Raw genomic sequence first — 23,542 nt, 5'->3', positions numbered from 1 at the left:
AGGAATTGTAGGTAATGGTTGAAATTGGATTCAGCAGTTCAATTTCCAGCTACTTCTATGATGGAGATGAATGAATTGACAACAGGGATAGTTTTGACAAATACTTACATAAGTTCTTTCTTACCTGTTTTTCCCCTTTGTGGTTACACATCTTGAAAGAAACAGATTAAAAATTGTACCAAAATTTATGAAGAGAGGTCATTTATGTACTTTGTTAGGCAAAACAGTAACTTTTAGTTACAAGATATGTTTACTCATTGGAATGGTACTGGATGTTCTGTCATATTCCATTAGTTTTTTTTAACCCCAGCTGTATACTGGGGATAAAAAAAAAGTGAATAGACCTTTTTCTATATTCAAGAAACTCAATCTAGTGGAGAAGACAAATGTATAAGAAAACAAATATAATCCAACAGAGTAATTCTCTAAAAAGCAGATGCATTTTTAAGAAGCTAGCCTCTGAGTCTGCCTAGGAAATCTGGGTAGTCTTGTAAGGAGATAGAGTTTAACTGAGGACAAGATTTCTGAAGATTTGTATACTTGAGAGTAAGATAACTGAGACATGGTATGTTTTTCTCTACTTTCATTCTTTTTAAAAATCGAGAAATTATTTGCATGATAAAACTTATACTTTTAAAGCATACAATAAGTAGTTTTTAGTATGTTTATGAATTTGTGCAACTATCACTGTATAATTATACATTGATGATATATATGAACATTTTCATCAGCCCAGAAAGATACCTTGTACCCATTAGCAGACACTTCCCACTGTCTCTTATCCCCAGTCCCTGGAAAACCCCTATTATGTTTTCTGTCTCTATGGATTTGCCTCTTCTGGACATTTTGTATAAATACAATCAAACAACATGTGACCTTTTATATTTAACTTATTTTACTTAAGTACGATGTTTTAAAAATTTATCCGTGTTGTAGCAGGTACCAACACTTCATTCTTTTTTGTTGCCAAATAATATTTATTGTGTGGATATAACACATTTATTCATCAGTTGATGGATGTTGGGGTTGTTTTTACCTCTTGTCTATTAGGAATCATGATGCTGTGAACACTCATGCCTAAGTTTTGCGTGGGCCTATGTTTTCATTTTTCTTGGGCATATACCTAGAAGCGGAAATGCTGGGTCATCTGTTTAATTTTTTAGGAACTGCCAAACTGCACAGTGGCTAGCTGTACCATTTAACTTTACCACTAACAGTGTGAGGGTTCCAGTTTCTCCACATCCTTGCAAGCACTTACTAGTATCAACCTTTTTTATTATAGCCATCCTAACAGGTGTGAAGTTATGCAACATTGTGGTTTTGATTTGTATTTCACTAATGACTAATGATGTTGAACATCTTTTCATATGCTTTTTGGTCATTTGTATATCTTCTTTGAATACATACTCAAATCCTTTGGACACTTTTTTTCTCAATTATTTGTTTTTTTATGATGTTGCAAGAGTTCTTTATATATTCTGGATATTAGTCCCTTATGGGATATATGATTTGCAAGTGTTTTCTCTCCTTCTCTGAGTTGTTTTCACTTCCTTGATGAAGTGTCCTTTAAAACAAAAACTTTTAATTTTTTTTTATTTTTGAGACAGGGTCTTGTTCCATTGGGCAAGCTGGAGTGCAGTGGCATGGTCATGGCTCACTGCAGCCTCGGCGTCCTGAGCTCAAGTGATCCTTCCCACCTCAGCCTCCCAAGTAACTGGGACTACAGCTGTGCACCACCATGCCTGGTTAATTTGTAAAAATTTTTTTAGAGACAGAGCCTCCCTATATGCCCAGGCTGGTCTGGAACTCCTGGGCTCAAGTGATCCTCCTGCCTCAGCCTCCCAAAGTGCTGGGATTACAGGCATTTCATGATGTCCAAATTGTCTATGTTGACTTGTTACTTGTGTTTTTGGTGTCATATCTAGGAATTCGTTGTCAAATCCAAGGTCATGATGATTACCCTGTATGTTTTCTTCTAAGAGTTTTATAGTTCTGTCTCTCACATGTAGGTCTTTGATCCATTTTGAGTTAATTTCCCCCCCAGTCTTATTAAGGTGTAATTAACAAGTAAAAATTATATGTAGTCATAGTGTATAACATGATGCTTTGAGATATATATATGTATAATATCTATATTTATATATAGAGAGAGAGATAATTACCACAATTAAGCTAATTAACATATCCATCACCTCACATAATTACCTTTTTTTTTTATGTGGTGAGAGTACTTGAGATCTAGTCCTTCAGCAAATCTCAAGTATGCAGTACATTATTATCAGTGTAGTGGCCATGCTGTATATAAGGTCTCTAGATATTATTCATTCATCTTATAACTGTAATTTTGTACTCTTTGACCAATATCTCCCCATTACCCTAATCCCCTGACCTCTAGTAACCACCATTCTTATTAAGTTATTTTTTGTATTTGTTGTGAGGTATGGGTCCAAGTTTATTCTTTTACATCTGTGTGTCCTATTTTTTGAGTACCATTTATTGAAAAGACATTTGTTTTCCCATTGAATTGTTTTAGCACCTTTGTCAAAAATCAACTGACAATAAATTTAAAGTTTTATTTCTGTACTCTTCAGTTCTATTTCACTGAACTCTCTTTATGCCAGTACAGCAGTGTCTTGATTACCATTGCTTTGTTGTAAGTTGTGAAATTGGGAAATGTGAGTTTTCCTACTGTGTTCTGCTATTTCAAGATTGTATTGGCTATTTTGGGTTTCTTGCATTTTCATGTGAATTTTAGGATTAGTTTGCCAATTTCTGCAATAAAGGCAGCTGGGATTTTAATACAAATCACATTTAATTTGTAAATCAGCTTGAGGATTATTGTCATTTTAATATTTAAATCCTATAATCCATTAACACCAGCTGTCTTTCCATTTATTTAAGTCTATATATTTAAGTCTTTAATTTCTTTCAGTGATTTTTGTAGTTTTCAGTGTACAAGCCTTGCTCTTTCTTGGTTAAAAATTATTAAGAATTTTTAGTGCTATTTTAAATGGAAATTTTTTTAATTTTATTTTTGGATTGTCCTTTGCTAGTGTTTAGAATTACAATTGATTTTTGTATATTGATCTTATATCCTGCAACCTTGCTGAACTTGTTCACTAATTCTAGTAGTTTTTTTAGTGGATTCCTTAGGATTTTCTATATGCAAGATCATGTCATCTGTAAATAGAGATGGTTTTACTTATGCCTTTCCAATTTGGGTGTGCTTTATTTCTTTTTCTTGCTTAATTGCCCTGATTAGATGAATCTCTAGTACTCTGTTGAATAGAAGTGGCAACAGTGGTCATCTTTGTCTTGTTTCTGATGTTAGGAAAAAGCATTCAGCCTTTTTACCATTAATTAGGATGTTACTTGTGGGTTTTTTGTAGTTGCCATTTATCAGGTTGAGGAAGATTATTTCTATTCCTGGTTTATTGAGTGTTTTTATCATGAAAGGGTGTGGGATTTTTGTCAAATGTTTTTCTGTTTCTTAAGATGGCCGTGTGTTTATTATACTTTATTTTTGTGTATTATATTGATTGATTTTTCATATGTTGAATCATCCTTTCGTTTTGGATTTATTCTGTTAGGTCATGTTGTATAATTCCTTTTTATATGTTACTGGATTTAGTTTCTTAGCGTTTTTTGAGGATTTTCGCATCTTTAATTGTAAGGGATGTTGGTTTAGTTTTCCTGTGATGTCCCTGTCTGTTTTTAGAATCAGCATAATATTGGCCTCCTTGTCTGAGTTGGGAAGTGTTCTTCATCTTCTACTTTTTGAAGAGTTTGTGGAGAATTGTATTAATTTATCTTGTATTAATTCATCAATTGTATTATTCATCTTTAAATATTCAGTCAGATTAACCAATTAAGCCTTCTGGTCCTGGACTCTTCTCTGTAGGAAGTTTTTTGATCACTAATTCAATATCTTTACTTTACTTACTGCTAATTGTTTGCCCCCATATAAAAGGCTGTTGTCACTGGGCAAGCTTTATGTCAGGTCAAATAAAGATAAGCATTCTAGTGGGATTTTCAGAGAACTAGCAGACAGGTCAAATAAGGATACTATTGCTCTACAACTGTCCTGTCTCCTTCTGTGGCTACTAGGCTGTCAATGTGATTCCCTATGATTATGGAGCTGTTGGTTTTCAGTACTGCTGTGGAGGAGGGGAGAGGAAGATCTGAACAGGAAAGGCTGCAGTGTCCTGAATCCCACTGTTCTTAACAAGATTCAACTGCTTTTCTTAAGTAAACACTTCCTAGATTATTATAAGCTTTTGGCTGATTTCCAGAATTCTGGAAAAGTTGATTATGACAATTTTCCACAGTTGTCTGTTTTTTTTTAGAGGAGAGGATTAGAAGCTCTTAGTCTGTCATTCCTAGTGACTTCATCTTTGTCTCATATTTTAAAGCTGTTTTCTATGTCAGATTTTTTTCTTCTTAATCTTTTTTTCCCTTTCCTCTCTTCCTCTGTTATTTTTTTCTTTCAATTTATGTTGTTATTTTGGCAGTGGCTCAGGGGCAAAAAGCCATTAGTAGTACTTAGGACCAAGAAAGTTGTTTTATTTTTTATTTTTTTGAGATGGAGTCTCACTCAGTTGCCCAGGCTGGAGTGCAGTGGCGTGATCTCATCTCATTGCAACCTCTGCCTCCCATGTTCAAGCAATTCTCGTGCCTCAGCCTCCCCAGTAACTGGGACTACAGGCATGTGCCACCACGCCCTGCTAATGTGTGTATTTTTAGTAGAGATATGTTCACCATGTTGGCCAGGCTGGTCTCAAACTCCTGGTCTTAAGTGGTCCGTCTGCCTCCACCTCCCATAGTGCTGGGATTACAGGCGTGAGCCACCACACCTGGCCCAAGAAAGTTGTTTTAAATTAAGGAAGTCCAATAGTTACAAAAAAGCACTCTTAGATGACAAATTTTGTTTTAAATAAGAAAGCATAAGAGTATTATTTCCCCACCCTGTATATATTAAGTGTGATGCTGAGATTTGACTTTTCCCTCTTTGTATTAGCTTGAGAAGTGTTTTTCTAACAACATGGGAGATTATAAACAAGTCAGGCATTCTAGTAGCCTTCTAGACTGAAATGATCAATTTAAGTTGGCCATTTTATGGTCCTAGTGTGAGATCAAGACATTTTGGTGTAATTTTGTCAGCTTTCTACCTAAAAAATAGAAATATATTTTGATGTATTTACTTTTTATTATGGTTGCCCTTTCAACATTTAGAAAATAATCTTAAATCTCTTTTCTAGTGTACTAATTACTTCAAATTTTTTTTTTCTAGGCATAATGTATACAAAGAAAAAGTGATGCTTGTTTTCTTTCTTTTTTTAGAATCTCAAAATGTAGATTTTATTTGTAGTGTTCTTGTGGTGGCTGATCAACTTCTCATAACCCGGTTGAAAGAGATTTGTGAAGTAGCATTAACTGAAAAACGTGAGTAATTTTGAGTTTGAGTATTAATATGTTTTCAGGTTCATCAAGGATTACTGTACTTTATTGACTTTATGATTCCACTTATGGTAAAATAGACCATTTTTTTGGTACCATGAAAACCTGCCAAAATATGTAAATTATTACATGCCATCATTTGTAAGTGAATTCTTATTTTAGAAATATGTGAAAATATATATGACTTAGAATTGAAATGTAATATTTTTATTGAAATGTCATAAAACCTTGAAGAATAAAGATGGTGTCAGATTTATTTGCTAATTTCAAGGGTGAGAGTTTAAAAGTGAAATTTTTGTACTCTTGCCCTGATCTTGGCTTTAGGTGTTTTTAGCTACCCATTTTCTACTATTTGCAGCAATTTTAAAAATTTAACTTTCCCATTGTATATCTGAACAAAGCACATCTCTTTTTTTCTCGAACTCTTCTTTCTTGCTCTCTTCATTATCTTAGTTAATTTCATGGCTATCCTCCTGAACACTGTACTTTGAAATCCAAAATGAGTTTTTCTTTATTATTTTGGCCCTGACACTCAAATTCATTCAGCTGTCAAAACTTATTCCTTTTAACTATGTTGGTCACATTTCACCTACCTTTGGGTTCTCACTGTTACTATGCAGTTGAGGTCACTGTTATCTGTTCCTTCTGGGTAGTGTCACAGTAGTGTTTTAAATGCTCTTTCTCCTGTCTACTTCTGTTTCTTTAAGCTTTCTGTAGGAAGTAGTTACATCTTCCCCGTTTACATATTTATAATTGCTTACTCTAGAATAAAGGTTAACTTTCCTTAGCTTCCACCTGACAGCCTTTTTCACTTTCTAATCTTATATCTGTTCTGCTTTATTGCTGCTTCAAGAAGTGTGAAGGGAATTCCTGTCCATTTTTTCTAGTTCATACTTGGCTAGGAGTTTGTCTTGGCTTTGGCATTTTAGTTCTCACTTTTCTTGAGCACTGTAGACTGTCTACTCCTTCGTTATTAAATAGAGAACAACAGCCCTGATCTCCTTTTAAGCAAGAAAAGAAAAATATTCTAAAATAAAGGACACAGCATACAACTGGTATAAGACATACATATAAGTGATATTTTACACTTGTACAGTTGCCTTTGCTGGTCTTCTTCCTCAGTGTTCTTTCATGGCTCTGGCTGCACAGTTGCCTTTATTAATTCCTTGATGTTCCTAGAACCTAGGAAAAGGAGGCTACCACCTCCTTTGGTCTCTGATTATTAGGAATATGTGGATACTTGTTCCCATGTGAACAACTCTAAAGAAGTTTTTATATGATCTAATTTTATCATTTCTTCCATTTCTCTGTTCATCATTAGTTGAAAATGTAGATTAGTCAGGAGTGAGACAGAGACCATTATTGACTGCAGTTGCAACTTTTGATAGAATCACAGGTGAGAAAGAAAAAGAAATGCAAGAAGCCAGATGTAGAAAACAACTGTGTTTCCCTATTGGCTGGTACTGATAGAGTAATTAAGAAAAATAGTGGAGGGAACAGGAAGCTGAAAGTTACCTGTTATGTAGGTAGAATATTCTGGGAGAGTCTCTAGGAAAATGGGTACTTTATATATAATGTTACTACAATTGTAACTAAATCCAGAATCTTTTGCACAGCATATCAGATTTTTCACTGGTGTGAAGAATATTATGGTAAGATTGTGATGTACATATTTTCAAAATATGTATATATTTATATACTTACATGTATATATGTACACCCACATGAATTCTAATAGATAACTCAATATATTTTATAGAATTATTTCATCAGTTTTTCTTAGTTTTATATCTTCTTTAGTTTTATGGAAGAGGGAATAACTGCTATGTAAATGGAAAGGAAAGTTGTTCATTAATGAAAGCTTTTTAAAAATATTCAGAAAATGTTAGGTGGAAGATTGTCAGTTCTTATGTGTTTGCTTTTGGGTGGCACTATGCCCCTTCTGTATTCTGTTTTGCTTAGAATATGCTTGTGTGTGAGCTTATTTTTCCTCATAGCCAATCTTTTGAAATTACTTTGGCATATTGGGATGGAAGAGTTACATATTTGCCCCAGTATTAACTTATTTTTGGCAAGAATTTTTTTTTTCTTTATTCCAAATGTTCAAGTCGTACAGCTTTAGACATAAATGTATTTTATTTTGCTGTGGTAATGTGCCTTTTATCTAATTTTGCAAATCTTTTCTTTCTTTGTAGTTACCCTGAAGAATGCTGCTATGCTACTGGAATTTGCAGCAATGTATAGTGCAAAACAGTTGAAACTGTCTTGTTTACAGTTTATAGGATTGAATATGGCAGCTTTACTTGAAGCAAGGTAGGTGAGGTGCATATGTTGTATGATTGTTGCAAAAGGAGATATTTATATATAATAGCAGATATTATTAGTGATTTAAATGTGAATAATGATGTTTACCTGGATGGAAAGAATTTGATCAATGCTGATGATTTAGAAGTTATGTACATTTTAGAATTAGAGAGCTCTTGAAAACTTTTGAATGTTTTTAACAGTGATCTTTTTAAAATGAAATAAATGTATACTTTTTTAAAAATATAAGGTTAAAATATTTTACTTCCTATAAAGTCATTGGTGAGAATATGAGAACACAGAAATTTGAGATTAGAGTTCCTGGTGTCAGTTTTTATTTTAAAGCTTCATTGTTTAGTTTATTTTTATATTTTACTTCAGTAGTAATGACTATTAACTATGTGCTAGATGGTGTTCTAAAAGCATTACATAGATTCATTTAGTTAATTTTTATGAAACTCTTATGAAGTAGAGAAGATTCTTTGTACATTTATTTATAATAGTTGCTTGAGGCCGGGTGTGGTGGCTTATGCTTGTAATCCCAGCACTTTGGGAGGCTGAAGCAGGTGGATCGCCTGAGGTCAGGAGTTCAAGACCGGCCTGGCCAAGATGGTGAAACCCTATCTCTAATAAAAATACAAAAATTAGCCGGGCGTGGTTGTGTGTGCCTGGTAGTCTCAGCCACTTGGGAGGGTGTGAGGCAGGAGAATCACTTGAACCCAGGAGGCAGCAGTTGCAGTGAGCTGAGATTGCACCACTGCACTCCAGCCTGGGTGACAGAGTGAGACTCCATCTCAAAAAAAGAAAAAAAAAAGAGTTGCTTGAGTTTTATTCAAGATATTTGTGTAATATGTTTGCTGTGCTGTTTATTTGAAATATGTAATATACAACCACATCTATTTCCAAAAGGAATTTGTAGCAACTGCTATATATAATGCTTAAAAAAATAACTTTGTTTCTTATCTAGCAATATGAAATATCTATGTATGTGAGCAACTTGACAGTTACCAAGTCACTTGAATCTTAAGATAGAATTTTGTATCCTATATTTTAGGTCTCTTGATGTTTTAAGCGATGGTGTTTTGAAGGATCTTTCTGAGTTTTACCGGAAAATGGTAAGGTTTATGTTTTAAGATTTTCACGGCTATAATATTACCAGCTTAAGCAGTATATTAGATCAGACTTATTAATGGAATAGTTTCCTAATGACTTCTAGTACATTAGGATCTTTTAAAACTGGTGATATAGGATTCCTTTACAGATCTCACAGATACATATGATAATCAAAATTCAAGATACTTAATAATAAAGTTAATATTTATTATTTTCTTTATAAATGAAAGTTACTGAAAGCTTCAGAGTAAGTCTTTTGTTATTTACCAGAGGTCAGGACAGTGCAAAAACATGAATTCATATGATCCCTAAGAAATGAATAAATCTATCTTTAATAATAAAGTGGAGCTTTTTCTCAAGTTTCTTTTTTTGGCAGGTTTATGGAATAAAGTTTTTATTGAATTGAATCAAAATTTAACCCCCTCTTATAAATTTAGGGAGTTATTGAGTATTCAAGGCTGTTCTAGTTAATGTCACCACATATTAAAAATGGAATATCTTACATAATTTAAAAAACATCTTTAGGCTGGGTGTGGTGGCTTATGCCTGTAATCCTAGCATTTTGGGAGGCCAAGATGGGAGGTTTGCTTGGGGCCACGTGTGCACACACACACACACAAAAAAAAAACTTCACAGATTTTGTATTTGAAAAGTGATATCTTCAATTCTGCAGATTCCAGCAATGGATAGAAGAGTCATTACACCATATCAAGATGGACCAGATATTAGCTATTTGGAAGTAGAAGATGGAGATATCTTCTTGAAAGAAGAAATAAATATGGAACAAAATCATTCGTAAGCTGTTTTCTTTTTTTTTTTCTTTTCCTCCTTTTCTTCCTTCTTTTCTCCACTGTGTCCCTTCACTCTCATCTTGGACATATGACACTTTTGTGTTGGTATTGGAAGATGAAATTGAGAAATTCTGACATAAGAAATAGGTAGTATGCTCATTCTTAACCTTGGTATAATACAAAGTAAATACATAATTAATATCTGTAGGTCTAACACATTGAAAGTGTAAATATTTAAAAAAGTAGCCTTCAGGTTAAACATGTTGGGTTAAATAAGTGCATTTATCTTAGTTACCTCCCTAAACACTGCTGAAATTATGTTTGCTTTTTCCTAGGGAAACTATGTTCAAGAAAGCAAAAACAAAAGCTAAAAAGAAGCCACGTAAACGTTCAGATAGTTCTGGAGGTTATAACCTTTCAGATATTATTCAGAGTCCATCATCTACAGGTTCGTGGAAAGTGAGCATGTATTTCCAGTTCTAATCTTCTATGTCTCTTTTCACATATGTCATCTGCTGGGGCTACTGAAAGGAACAGTCCTTATGGAGGTATCAAAAGTGATAGTTCATTGTAAGTACTCCAGTTGAAGTTTGCTCTGGGAGCACAAAAGAGGTACTCAAACTAATCTGAGATCAGGGAAGTCCTCTTAGAGGAAAGCAATGCTGAGCTGAGTCTTGAAGAATGAAGTTATCTAAGAAAAGGAGGCAGATAGGTATATTAAGCAAAGGGGGCAATGTGTTCCCAAGCTTAGTAGCAAGAGAAAGAGTTGCACATTTCTTGTGCATATAGTTCAGTATAGGAGATAGGTTGGATAGGGTCAGATTTTGGAGGCTCTTATATGCCAAACTAAGGAATTTGTGTTTTATTCTAAAGGCTATGGGTGGCTGTTGATGATTTAAAACAGGATGTGACTGGATGAGATTTGTTTTTAGAAAGACTACTCTTTCCAGTGGCATAGGGGTTTAGAGGTTGGCAAAACATGACAGAGATAACTATTATCATGTTGATTCAATTTAAATATGTCAGTACTCCAAGTAAGATGCCATTCATATGCATAAGGGGGTTGTAATCTGGTAGTAGAATATAAAATGTATTTAGGCATTATGTGAGCCTGTTTGAAAGTAAAGGTCAGGTTATGTAGTTTTTCTAAAATATTTTTCCCCAGTTTTTTCTTTTGAGAATATTTAACTTACCGAAAAGATGAAAGAAAAATACCATGAACACCTGTGTACATTTTATTCAGATTTATTGTTAACTTCTCATCACATTTGCATTTTCTTGCAGACTCTTTGTTGCTTACTGTCTCCTCTTTCCTCCATGTGTTACACACACACACAAACACACACACACACAATACAGAGACTTAAACAAAAATTGTTCCACTTGGAATAAGTTGTAGACATGATACTTTTCCCCTGAATACTTGAATATGAATCTTTTAAGATGGGAATACTCTTCTACACAACCACAATACCATTATCATACCTGAGACAATTGACATTAATTAGTGTTAATTAGTATTATACTTCATATCCACATTTTCCTAATTGTTGACAAATGTTTTTATAGTCTTTTTTTTTTAACATTAACAAAAAAACTAGTATTCTATCAAGGTTCATATTATCTTTGCTTATTAGTATCTCTTTAGTCTCTTCTAACTAGTGTAGCACTGCTGTACTTTTTTGTTTTTTGTTTTCTCTTTTCCAAAAGGTCAGTCCAATTGTGTTATAGACTGTCTCACATTCTAGATTCATCTGATCTAGATTAAACTATGTACGTTTTAGTAGTTTCTTTAGATAAAACATGAATTGTGACTATAAAATAATGAGACTACAGTATGGCTTTCAGAAATGGTAGGTTACTCTTGTCTATAGCACTAAGGCATAACCTAGTACAGTTTCTACTAACAGTACTTCATAGTCAATCAGCTGTATACAAACAACTTTGAAAAATAGAAGAGTACATTGTTTTGTGTCCCTTTGGAAAAAAAAGCTTGTTAGGCAGGGCAAAGAAGAAGGATTTTTTTTTTTATGTTTACTGAGATGCTTCAAATTAGGTGCTTGATATGTTCACTAAAGCTCAAAGGAATAATGTCAAGAATAGTTTTAGATAACATAAAGATAAAAAAAGGATAGATAATATGCCTAAAATTTATTTATGAAGCAATGAAAATAGGAATCAGGAGACCTAGTAAATGGGAAAGCTATTATCTTAGGACTTTTCTAAATTTAAAATTCTGTGACTCTGTGTTCTCTGTGTTGTATGAATTACCGTTAGTGTTTAGAAGGAGGCAGGGGTGGATTGATGGAAGGATGAATAATGGATAGACAGTCTTGAAAGTAATGACTTTCCAGTCACCTAAATGACTTATGGAAAAGCAGATATTTGGTTTGTTTTAAATAATGTTATTGTTACCATATGTGTTAGAATCTTAGAATTTCAGAGCTAGAAGAGACATTAGTAATGAAATAATTTATGTCCCTTACTTTAAACCTAAGGAAAGAAGCTCAAAAAACATAAGTGATTTGAAGTAGTGACCAAAAGAAATAAAATTTGTTCTCTTGATTCCAGGTCCGTATTTTCCTGGTGTACTGTTCTTTCTGTGGCCAAGATATCTGTAGTCAAAGATAACTAAAAGGTCAGATTTAATTGGAGGCCAAAAAGACCTGTTAAGGAAGAAAATTTGAGTATGAGGCTAATTTCATCAAAGACAGTTGCGTAAAAGCTTAACATCTGTGTCGATCTTAAAGTTAGACAAACGGCATTCAGCAAAACTGTTTTTGACCAGAAGTAATTGTTGGCCACATTAATTGTCCTCTTTTTTTCTGGATTTATTTCTAACTGACTTTTGAGAGTGTTCTAATATTAGATGTATTCTCTTCGATGAAAATTTGCCAGCCTTAAAAATATTCAAAAAGAGGCAAGACGCAGTGGCTCCCGCCTGTAATCCCAGCACTTTGGGAGGCCAAGGCGGGCGGACCACAAAATCAGGAGTTCCAGACCAGCCTGGCCAATATGGTGAAACCCTGTCTCTAGTAAAAATACAAAAAAAATTAGCCGGGCATGGTGGTGCATGCCTGTAATCCTAGCTACTTGGAAGGCTGAGGCAGGAGAAACACTTGAACCTGGAGGTGGAGGTTGCAGTGAGCTGAGATCACGCCACCGCACTCCAGCCTGGGCAATAGAGTAAGACTCCGTCTCAAAAAAAAAAAAAAAAAAAATCAAAAAGATTGTGTGGCAAAAAAAATGTTTAAATGTTCTTTCCAAATTGTAGTGATAACAATAAAAGAAACATTTAGCTTGTTAAGGTGATTTACTTTAAAGAGAACAATGTGTAAGAGATGGTAGGTTTTATTTTTAAATCAATTATACAGCTTTTAGTTACAAGTTAGATAACATCTTTATTTTATAGCTTATTTTGGTACTTCATTTAGATTCTAATAAATTTGAAATGTGTGGAAATGGACATGTGAATCTAAGCAAAAGTTTGAACCTGGATACCAGGTGTGGCATGAGGCCAGGCATTTAGCTTGCCTAAGAGAAGAAATGATATATACATTTCACAACAACCCTCTTGCTTCAAGCGAGCTCTCAATAGCCAGAGATTTAAGGGAAAAACACACTTCAAACAGGCCACAGTTGTCTTCTGTGGGAGCTTCTGCTATGGGGTCAGTCAGCTGGCTAAGTGAGAGGCAAAAAGGCCACAGGGTTCTTCCCACATAGAACGAAGCTACCCCCTTGCTTGGGTGCGGAGACCACTGTACCAAGAGACAGATGAGAAAGGGAAAAGAGGTCTGGATTTTAATTATTTTCCCTTTCTCCTTTGTCTCTTATGCGGACAAAAATATTTTCAATCACTTTTTAGAGCAGATCCCAAAGAACTATCTTCCTCAGGTTCATTACACAATTGGTGTGTGATTGTAATGAATAAAATTATTGTTTTAGAATCGCTTCCATTTCAGTTTTTCACTTAAACTGATTTCTTTCTCCAGTTAACTTGAATTATTAAGATTTTTATACCATAAATATAATTTGAATGTTATTAAATCTGGATAAATGAAAGCTTTTAGCTCTCTGGTTCATGGACTGTAATGCATATATGTTTAATGCATATGTGTTTAATTTTTTTTAATTTCATGTTTTAGGATTATTAAAGTCTGGTAAGACCAATTCTGTGGAATCTCTTCCAGAACTGTTGACATCAGACTCTGAAGGAAGCTATGCAGGAGTGGGTAGTCCTAGAGATTTACAGTCCCCTGATTTTACAACAGGATTTCATTCAGATAAGATTGAGGTTTGTTTTTTGAAGCACTACCTCCTTACCTTCAGATTTTAGATTTATAGATGGTTTATCTTTAATATTTCCTTATTTTTGCCCTAATTTTAAAACAGTTTCCAGGTTGGTATATAAGAATCACAAATATAGTGTTAGTTTTCTTAACTTTGCACAACATTTCTATTTTTAGAGATTGTAATGGCAGTTTTGAGCCCTTTATGATGTTATTTCTAATCTTTGTGCAACTAAAGTATAATGTTGATGTAAAATATAATAACACTATAGACATGTTGAAAAAATATATTTGTAGCTAAATTATTGAAATTTATCTTGTGAAATGTCAGTTAATATCAGTTAAAAATTGTCAAGGCAAATGATTTCGAAAATAAGCCTACTTTCAAAGTTCGCAGTCTCTTTCCTCCAGGGTATTAACTGGAGCAAAACAATTTGGAAATGATTTGAGTTCTTCTCCTAATCTAGCACATTAAGCTGCAGGATTCCTAGCCTAATCAGCTCTGGGGAGGGCATTTCTTAGACACTCCTTAACATTTGATTCCATAGCTGTTAACCTATTAGAGAAAAATGTGTAACTGAATAGAGATAGAGTCACTTTTCTGTAACCCCTACACATCCACAAAACGTATCGGAACTTCTAGGAATTCATAAGACAACAGAAGTTTACCCTTTCTTCTTAGAGTCTTTTAGGCCTCAAGGATTGATTTGATTTTTTTTTTTTTTTTTTTTTTGAGACAGGGTCTCTCACTCTGGTTGCCTAGGCTGGAGTGCAGTGGTATAGTATCAGCTCACTGCAGCTTTGATTTCCCGGGCTTAGGTGATTCTCCCACCTAAGCCGGCAGAGTAACTGGGATTATAGGCACGCACCATCACGTCCAGCTAATTTTTTTATATTTTTAGTAGAGATGGGGTTTTACCATGTTGCTCAGGCTGGTCTCGAACTCCTGGACTCAAGCAATCCACCCACTTCAGCCTCCTGGAGTCCTGGCATTACAGATGGGAGCAACCGCGCCCCGCCAGGATTGATTTTTTTAAAAATATAGGATAGAAGTTTGGGGGCAATTTATATTCACACTAAGGTTGGTCTGTAAGACAATTGAGGTTTAAAGGAAGGCTCAGGGTATATTGTGAGTGATTTACAATAACAGAAGAATCTATCCTGGAAGTAGACATATCATTTTAATAACTTCCTTGACATATTACAATAGCAATAGTTTTAGGGTTCCTTTCAAGGTGTCAGTATTATTTGACTTTAATTTTATTCACAGTACTTTACATCAGAGTGAATTATATGACATTTATACAAAACTTTCATTTTGTTTCATATTCAAGCCATGGATATTAATTTTAAAATTACTGCTTCATGTCTTATTTGTACAACTTTTATATATTACATGTTAACTATTTGTGTAGAGATTTAATATGCAAACTAGTTTCCCTAAAAATTATTTTCAAAGCTCATAATAATTCAGTTCTAGTCAATAATGTGATTTGAGAGTTGGCTAAGGCACAAAACTATAGAAGAACATGATTTGAAAATACTAGATGGCTTATTGTCATAAGATTTTATTCTTCATTATAATGTAACTAATATTTATTAAGTACCAGCTATGTGTTAGTTACTGTTCTAGGTGCCTGTTAACTTTTTTTATTTTTTTTCTCTCCCCAGGCGAAAGTCAAACAATATGTTAATGGTACATCTCCTGTGTATTCTAGGGAAGATTTAAAACCATGGGAAAAGTCACCAATACTTAAAATATCTGCTCCACAGCCCATTCCCAGTAACAGAATTGATACTACCAGCTCTGCCAGTTGGGTTGCTGGTTCTTTCAGGTAGGATTTTTATTTTATTCTATAACTGTTAGTTTGAGAAATGTCATTCATTTTTAATGCAATTTAATTTTTTAATGATGAACATTTAAGAAATATTAATATAAATTTCTAATGCACAGAAAATTGCCTAAATACCTACAAATTGCTAACCAGCTATAATAGGCTTCCCCCCCAACCAACCCCAGGCAAAATTTAGTTGCCTTTGTATTATCATCAGTGAATAGTAGCAAATACTATGTTTTACGTATATAGGGAGAAACTTAGTATCAGCAGTTATTTCTTAGATAATATGTATTGGTTAAAAATGCTGCAGAGGAAGACAATTTTGTCAATCATAGACTTTATCTCTTAGAGCATGTGAAGGGGTATTTAAAATTTCACAAAATGTGTAACTATTCAGTTAATTTTCAGAGGATATTAATTTAATGTTATACTATCCTTTTAACTTGCCTATATTATATATGTATTTTTTCATTTGTTTAGAAAAGTCAAATGAAGGCTGGGCATGGTGGCTCATGCCTGTAATCCTAGCACTTTGGGAGGCCGAGGTGGGTGGATTACTTGAGCTCAGGAGTTCGACACTAGCCTGGGCAACATGGTGAAACCCCATCTCTACTAAAATACAAAAAATTAGCCAGGCGTGGTGGTACGCACTTGTAATCCGAGCTACTTGGGAGGCTGAGGTGGGAGAATTGTTTGAACCCGGGAGGCGGAGGTTACAGTGAGCCCAGATCGTGCCACTGCACTCCAGCCTGGGCAACAGAGCAAGACTCCATCTCAAAAAAAAGAAAAAGAAAAGTTAAATGAAGGAGCAGATGTAATTAGAATGTAGTATTCTTTCAAAATGTTAATTGAGCTTGTGCTTCATGTTTATATGCCTACAATGGTTGATAAAGTCTGAAACTGTTAATTGACGTATTATCATCTGGACTATTTAATTCTTTTGAAATAGGCTATATTTTGCAGAGTTGGAACAAAGATTATGATGTTCCATTTTATGTGCTTCATGGTTTAAACTTTAGTTCAGAAATTAGTTTCAATTTTTTTTTTTGCATACGTACACAAATTGGTAAATATTTAATATGTGGGAACATCTGGAAACATCTTCTGATTGCTAATGTTAGGATATTTTGTTAAACATGTTTTAAAAATACCCTGGTCTACAAGATAGATTAGGCTATTTCAGTACTATGCTCATTGACAAAATGTATAGCAATAGGCAATAAACATTCTCAATATTGACATATACACAAACATTTCTACATTCATTTTGTAGTATTGCCTAGTGTAAATAATAAGTAGAATTTGTTTTTGATGAAAGAAAAAAAGTACAGGAAACAGGTTCCCTTTAATATGAAATAATATGACTTTTTTTTTTTTTTTGAGACAGTCTTGCTCTGTTGCCCAGGCTGGAGTGCGGTGGCACGATCTCGGCTCACCGCAACCTCCGCCTCCTGGGTTCAAACGATTCTCCTGCCTCAACCTCCCGAGTAGCTGGGACTACAGGCGCGTGCCACCATGCTCAGCCAATTTTTGTATTTTTAGTAGAGATGAGGGTTCACCATGTTGGCCAGACTGGTCTTGAATTCCTGATCTTGTGATCCGCCCACCTCGGCCTCCCAAAGTGCTGGGATTTCAGGTGTGAGCCACTGTGCCTGACTGACTTATTTTTATCTGTAGTGTAGATTTCATTTAGGTCGAAAATCATCTATTTCTTTTTTTTTTTTTTTTGAGACAGAGTTTCGCCCTCATTGCCCAGGCTGTAGTGCAGTGGTATGATCTCAGCTCACTGCAACCTCTGCCTCCCAGGTTCAAGCGGTTCTCCTGCCTCAGCCTCCCTAGTAGCTGGGATTACAGGCGCCTGCCACCACCCCTGACTAATGTTTATATTTTTAGTAGTGACGGGATTCCACCACGTAGGCCAGGCTGGTCTCGAACTCCTGACCTCAGGTGATCCACCCGCCTCGGCCTCCCAAAGTACTGGGATTACAGGCTTGAGCCACCACACCTGGCCAGAAATCATCTATTTCTAATGATTGTAGAATTTTGTCATTATGGTATAACTTCCTCTGGTGGGTCTCCAATATTGTTTAGTATCCCCAAGTTTTTCTATTAAATGTTTGTTTTTGTTAATATTAAACAGTAGAATGAGTTTTGTTTGTTAAAAATAGAAAGGAAAGAATGTAATTTTCAAGCTTCATTTAACCTAAAGGTAAGAATTTAATTAGAACTTTGGTGAGTTTTTCTGCCTAATTTAGTTAAGAATCTTTCTATTGCTTCGCTTTTTTTAAAAAATGTTTTTTTAAATATAGGAATTTCAGTTATATCACAACATTATGACTTTGGATACATATTAGTTGTTATTTGTATATGTGCTGTATCACTTAACATTTTGGATATATATTATTAATATTTATATATGTGTATATAAAAGTAGCTTTTATTCAAAATATCCTTTATGAAGCTGGCTCACAGCTGATAAATCTAAATTATACTCTGATTATTAATCTCACATATCACTTATCATTTCAGTGAAGTTGGGGGTTGGGCTTTATAGGTAAATGAATGCTTTGCAAAGTAACCTTTTATGTCTTTTAGTCCTGTCAGCCCTCCTGTTGTGGATCTCAGAACTATCATGGAAATAGAAGAAAGTAGACAAAAATGTGGAGCTACACCAAAGTCACATTTAGGGTGGGTTGAAAACATTACAAAAGATCATTTCATGTTGTATTTCTGCCCTAAGAATTGGACAGACTTACTGCATCTTTCTTATTATTTTTCTGCATTTGATGTTATAGTTAATTATACATCCTTTTCTGGGCAATTTAGCCTCCATAATATTATCTCTTAAATATGTGCTAAAGATAGAGTTGAGTTGATAATCCAGCTCTTGTAGAATACAGTATTACATCCCAGAAACTTGACTCTAAAATGATCATTGTGGACTATTGGCTACAAAAGCCAAAGAGTTAAGGCTTGTGATGCAAGTTCTTTTTGAAATTTGTGATATGTTGGAGGGCTCATATGTAGCTATTACTTGATCATTGTTAGTATAAACTGATATTTTCATTGTTGAAACTTGTGAGCATTTTGATCCAATAATGGTAAAATAACATCAAATAAATAGAAAACATTATTATTGCCAGTAACCTTTATTAAGCAGAAATTAATGTTAATTGATATAATTTCTAGCAAGATGATTTCTCATGGAATTAAACTTTGTCAGAAGAAACCACTGAAACTAATTGGTTTAATTTCTAGCAAAACAGTTTCTCATGGAGTTAAACTTTCTCAGAAGCAACGAAAAATGATTGCATTGACTACCAAGGAAAACAATTCAGGAATGAATAGCATGGAAACAGTTTTATCCACTCCTTCAAAAGCCCCCAAACCAGTGAATGCATGGTATGCTCTTATTTTTATTAAAATTAATATAGATTTGTGCATTTGCTTTTAAGGTAGTACTTGACTTTGGAGTTCCTTCCCACTTCCAGTGTTTCTAAAGTCTTTTCAAGTATTTTATCTCCCCTTCTGTTTTCAAGTTAAAAATTGGAACTTGGGAAACAAACACTTTTTTTGTTGTTGTTTATTTTCTTTTAATTTGGGGTGTTTTGACATACACGTCATGATGACACACATCATCATACACATCAAAATGTGGATATATTTTTCATATATAGATGTAATTTCTTCTTGATATTCTAATTAGATTTTCTTGCTAAAGTGATTTAAAATTTATTTATTTTTATTTTTTACAAGAAATTAAATACATCAGACACATATAAAAAGAAAACTTTATTTATACTACGCTAATTTCTTTGTCCTTCTGCATGCTCCATAAATATCTTTACATGGTTATAATCATAGCTTGTTATTTTTCACTTTTTAAAACACTGCTCCTTACTTAATGTTGTGTTTACATTTTCTCCATTGGAATTTACACATAGTGGCAGCATTGGAATAACCTCCAAAGAGGTCAGATATAATTTTGAGATATGTAAAATAGGTTGTACTCCAGCTTCCGTTCCATCCTTCCTTTTCTTTGTAACTTAAAGTATCTGGAAACCAATACTGGAGAACTACATGGAGAATGTGAAGCCTTACGAAGAAATCAGTAGAACTCTCTTTCTCTCACAAGGACTGGGGAGGATCTTGGCAGCTACCCATGGTTTAGGGGAATCCCTTCAATGTTTCTAAGGCCACATTATTCTGTTTGTAAGAAGGAATATTTTTCTCAATTAAAATGTTAATTATTTTGAAGAAAGTGGCAAATAATTTTATTCTAAATGTTACCAGTGGAACTAAATCAGTGCCTGTTAGGGCTATTAGTAGGTCCAAAGCATGGTTACTGAAAAAGAAAGTAAAATAAGAGGTAAGAACACCCAAGGAAAAGAGAAAAGAGGGTAAAACTGGAGAGGATGAGCTTAGCAGAATTTTAAAATTTATCAGTATTTGTTAAGCACCTTCTAAATGTAAGGGACTGTGCTAGTTTCTGATGATAAGGCAATGAACAAGACAGATTTGACTGTTACCCTTGTAGGGTTTATGATATGACTGCTGCAATACTGAGTTGTGCTTTCTTTAAATAAAGGTATGGAAAATCCAAAAAGGGGGAAAAGTTATTGGAACCACTGTCAAGTACTAAATTGCAGTTTGAGAGAATTAACTAAGCTCATGATGAAGCTTTGGACTTGGTAATATAGCTGTAAGCATGCCATCAATCATTTTCCTTAAGCAAGAAGTGAATGAGTGAAAGTTGTTTCACTTATTTTTTTGGAGGCATATTCCTTAGAGTCCTGTGTTCTTTTGTGATCTGAACCGGGTCTTTTCCAGGCATGCTGAATATCTGTCATCTTGAGATTTTCTTTAACTGTTGTCTTGCAGGTCTTCCCTTCTCTCGAGTGTTTGATCCCCAGTTTTCTTGATCCTGTGGCTTTCTATTTCTTGATACACTCCTTGTTTTGATGTAGCACAACTCCAGTAGGTTTCTGATAAAGGATGTATAAGACATATATTTTTGGAGCTCGTATATTCATGAAAATGTTTTTATTCTAGCCTTCATTCTTCTTGACTGATAGATGGGAACGGGATTCTAAATTGGAAATCATTTGGAGAATTTATTCAATGCCATTTAATTCCTAAATCTTCTTATGTTACCTCCTGTTTTCTTCTCCACTTTTTTTTTCCCTGTAAGTTTACAGGATCTTTTCTTTATCTCTAATGTTCTGAAATTTTACAGTAATGTATCATAATGTAGGTCTTTTTTGATACATCCTGGGTACTTGGACTCTTTTAATTGGCAACAGCATGTCTTTAAGTTCTAGGGAAATCTTATATAATATTAATATTACTTTGATACTTTTCCTCCTCACTGTTTTCTCTACAAATCACATTAGTCAGATATTGGTCCCCCTAGGCTTCTCTAAATTTCTTACTTTTTCTTTTTTTTTTTGAGATGGAGTCTTACTCTGTTGTTCAGGTTTGAGTGCAGTGGTGCGATCTTGGTTCACTGCAACCTCCGCCTCCCAGGTTCAAGCGATTCTTCTGTCTCAGCCTCCTGAATAGCTGGGATTACAGATGCCTACCACCACACCCGGCTAATTTTTGTATTTTTAGTAGAAACATGGTTTCACCATGTTGGCAAGGCTGGTCTCGAACTCCTGACCTCAAGTGATCTGCCTGCCTCAGCCTCCCAAAGTACTGGAATTACAGGTGTGAGCCACTACACTTTTTCTTTTCTATTGTCCACATATATGCCTTCTAATTCTACTTTCTGGAACATTTGCCTGACTTTTTTCAACCATTAAAATCTTTATCAAGAGCTTTTTTTGGTTTGTTTGTTGATGATACCTTTTTCTATAGTATTGTTTTAATATTCTAATGTTGAAGATCTCTGTACTCTGTAGGCATTTTCACTCTTTAGTATATACCCAACAGAAACACACACATATGTACCACGCAACAAGTATAAGAATGTTCATAATTTATTATCTGTAATAGCCCAAACTGAAAACAATCTAGATGTCTATCAGCAGTCAATGGATAAATTAATTTATTTTTATAGTAGAATACTACAGAGTAATGAAAAAGAATAAATCATGACTAAATACAACAGTGTGAATGAATCTTACCAATATGATATTGAACAAAATAAACCAATCAACCAAAAAAAAAGAAAGCTAAAAATAGCCATTGATTTACATCCATGTTTTATTCATTCTACTCTATATGTGTTTTATTTTATTTCATTTTGTCAATTTATTGATTGATTGTTTTCTCTTAAGTTCTGATTGGAAGCTCTGTGTGCCTATGTTGTACAAATAGACTGATAGGTGTGACTATAGGGTAACGTATCAGATTCCTTAGGGACCCCTGAATCTCCCCATATGTTGGTTATCTCCATATCTTTTCTCCTTGGTCTCTTTAGTCTGTCAGTTTTTCTAAAGAGCAGCCTTTTAATTTTTTTTTGCTGGTAAGGTGTACATTTTGTTGCTAGCATTCTGGAAGCGTATCTCAGTGTAGGGAGGTTAGAGCTGGGACTGAACTTGTCACCATTTGTAATAGGTTTTCACATTTAGTATATAGACTTTGTACACAACAGTTCACTCCCGCCATCCTCTATTACTAGTGACTTTGAATCAAATTTTCCTTCTGCCAGAGTAAAGGAGATGTAGTCATATGACCATATGGAGATAGGGAGTACATCTGGCACTCTCAGCCCCTCCTTAAATAAACTGAAACAATTTTCATGCTCACGTCGACTTCAGGATTTGATACATACTCTGTCTCCAGTATATGCCCCTTTCCAGAGTTCTCAGCTTCCCTCTTTACTGTCACCCACCTGATGACTGCTAGTTTTTCTTTTTGTCCACTCGGCGACATCAGTTTTATCATTCCATCTGTTTTGCTATCCTTCAAAAATGTGTTGCTGTTTTTAGACTGCCATTGTCTTAATAGCTTATTCTTTTTGCCCTTGTGGGTTTATACCTTTCTGATTACTTTGCTGTACACTTTAGGATTTCAGAGGAAGGTATTCAAGTGGTCATTTATCTGAAACTTCTGACTAATTTTCAAACATAGGAAAAATTTTTCCTTGGTAATTATTAGCAACATGAGCTTAGAGTGCCACATTGAAGGGACTATCTATCCAAATTTTAAAAGGAGTCTATTATGGCATATTAAGGAGAATTCTAGAAAGATGGGAAGAAAGATGCCATAAATTTTGACCAAAAACATAGGTTATTTTTCTTTGAAAAGAATTTGATAATTATCTGGCTGGGCATGATGGCTCACGCCTGTAATTCAAGCACTTTGGGAGGCCAAGGCAGGCAGATCACCTGAGGTCAGGAGTTTGAGAGCAGCCTGGCCAACATGGAAAAACCCCGTCTCTACTAAAAATACAAAAATTAGCAGAGCATGGTGTTGCATGCCTGTAATCCCAGCTACTTGGGAGGCTGAGGCAGGAGAATCACTTGAACCTGGGAGGCAGAGGTTGCAGTGAGTTGAGATCATGCCACCACACTCCAGCTTGGGCAACAGAGCAAAAATCCTTCTCAAAAAAAAAAGAATTTGATAATTATCAAATACAAGTGATATTTGTTATACATTTATTTTATGAAAACATGATTGGAAAACTTAAGTACAAACATGAGTAATGAGTTTTATGTATCTTAGTACACTAAGAAAATTTATCTAACTGACCAATTATAGATAATTTAGATAATTATAGATGTTATGGGTATTCTGAATTTTT

At 34.4% G+C, this 23,542-nt stretch overlaps 1 protein-coding gene across 5 annotated transcripts in view; it reads left to right on the top strand.

Annotated features, from left to right (window-relative positions):
- Nucleotides 1–23,542, top strand: part of IBTK (inhibitor of Bruton tyrosine kinase) — a 78,454-nt gene that overhangs the window by 38,132 nt on the left and 16,780 nt on the right. For 3 of the 5 annotated variants that reach the window (XM_003816374.5, XM_055113914.2, XM_055113916.2), the window contains 9 exons: nucleotides 5,341–5,442; nucleotides 7,653–7,770; nucleotides 8,816–8,876; nucleotides 9,548–9,669; nucleotides 10,001–10,113; nucleotides 13,811–13,959; nucleotides 15,626–15,789; nucleotides 18,388–18,480; nucleotides 19,051–19,194. In XM_003816374.5, the coding sequence (XP_003816422.1) occupies nucleotides 5,341–5,442; nucleotides 7,653–7,770; nucleotides 8,816–8,876; nucleotides 9,548–9,669; nucleotides 10,001–10,113; nucleotides 13,811–13,959; nucleotides 15,626–15,789; nucleotides 18,388–18,480; nucleotides 19,051–19,194 (1,066 nt within the window). The remainder of the gene's footprint in view (nucleotides 1–5,340; nucleotides 5,443–7,652; nucleotides 7,771–8,815; nucleotides 8,877–9,547; nucleotides 9,670–10,000; nucleotides 10,114–13,810; nucleotides 13,960–15,625; nucleotides 15,790–18,387; nucleotides 18,481–19,050; nucleotides 19,195–23,542) is intronic. The other 2 variants (XM_008969444.4, XM_055113915.2) reach the window with 1 other exon arrangement.

The sequence above is a fragment of the Pan paniscus genome, chromosome 5 (assembly GCF_029289425.2).
Source record: "Pan paniscus chromosome 5, NHGRI_mPanPan1-v2.0_pri, whole genome shotgun sequence".
Classification (NCBI taxonomy): Eukaryota; Metazoa; Chordata; class Mammalia; order Primates; family Hominidae; genus Pan; species Pan paniscus.
The sequence above is the reverse complement of the archived record's forward strand: the minus strand, read 5'-3'. Positions and strand labels throughout refer to the sequence as shown.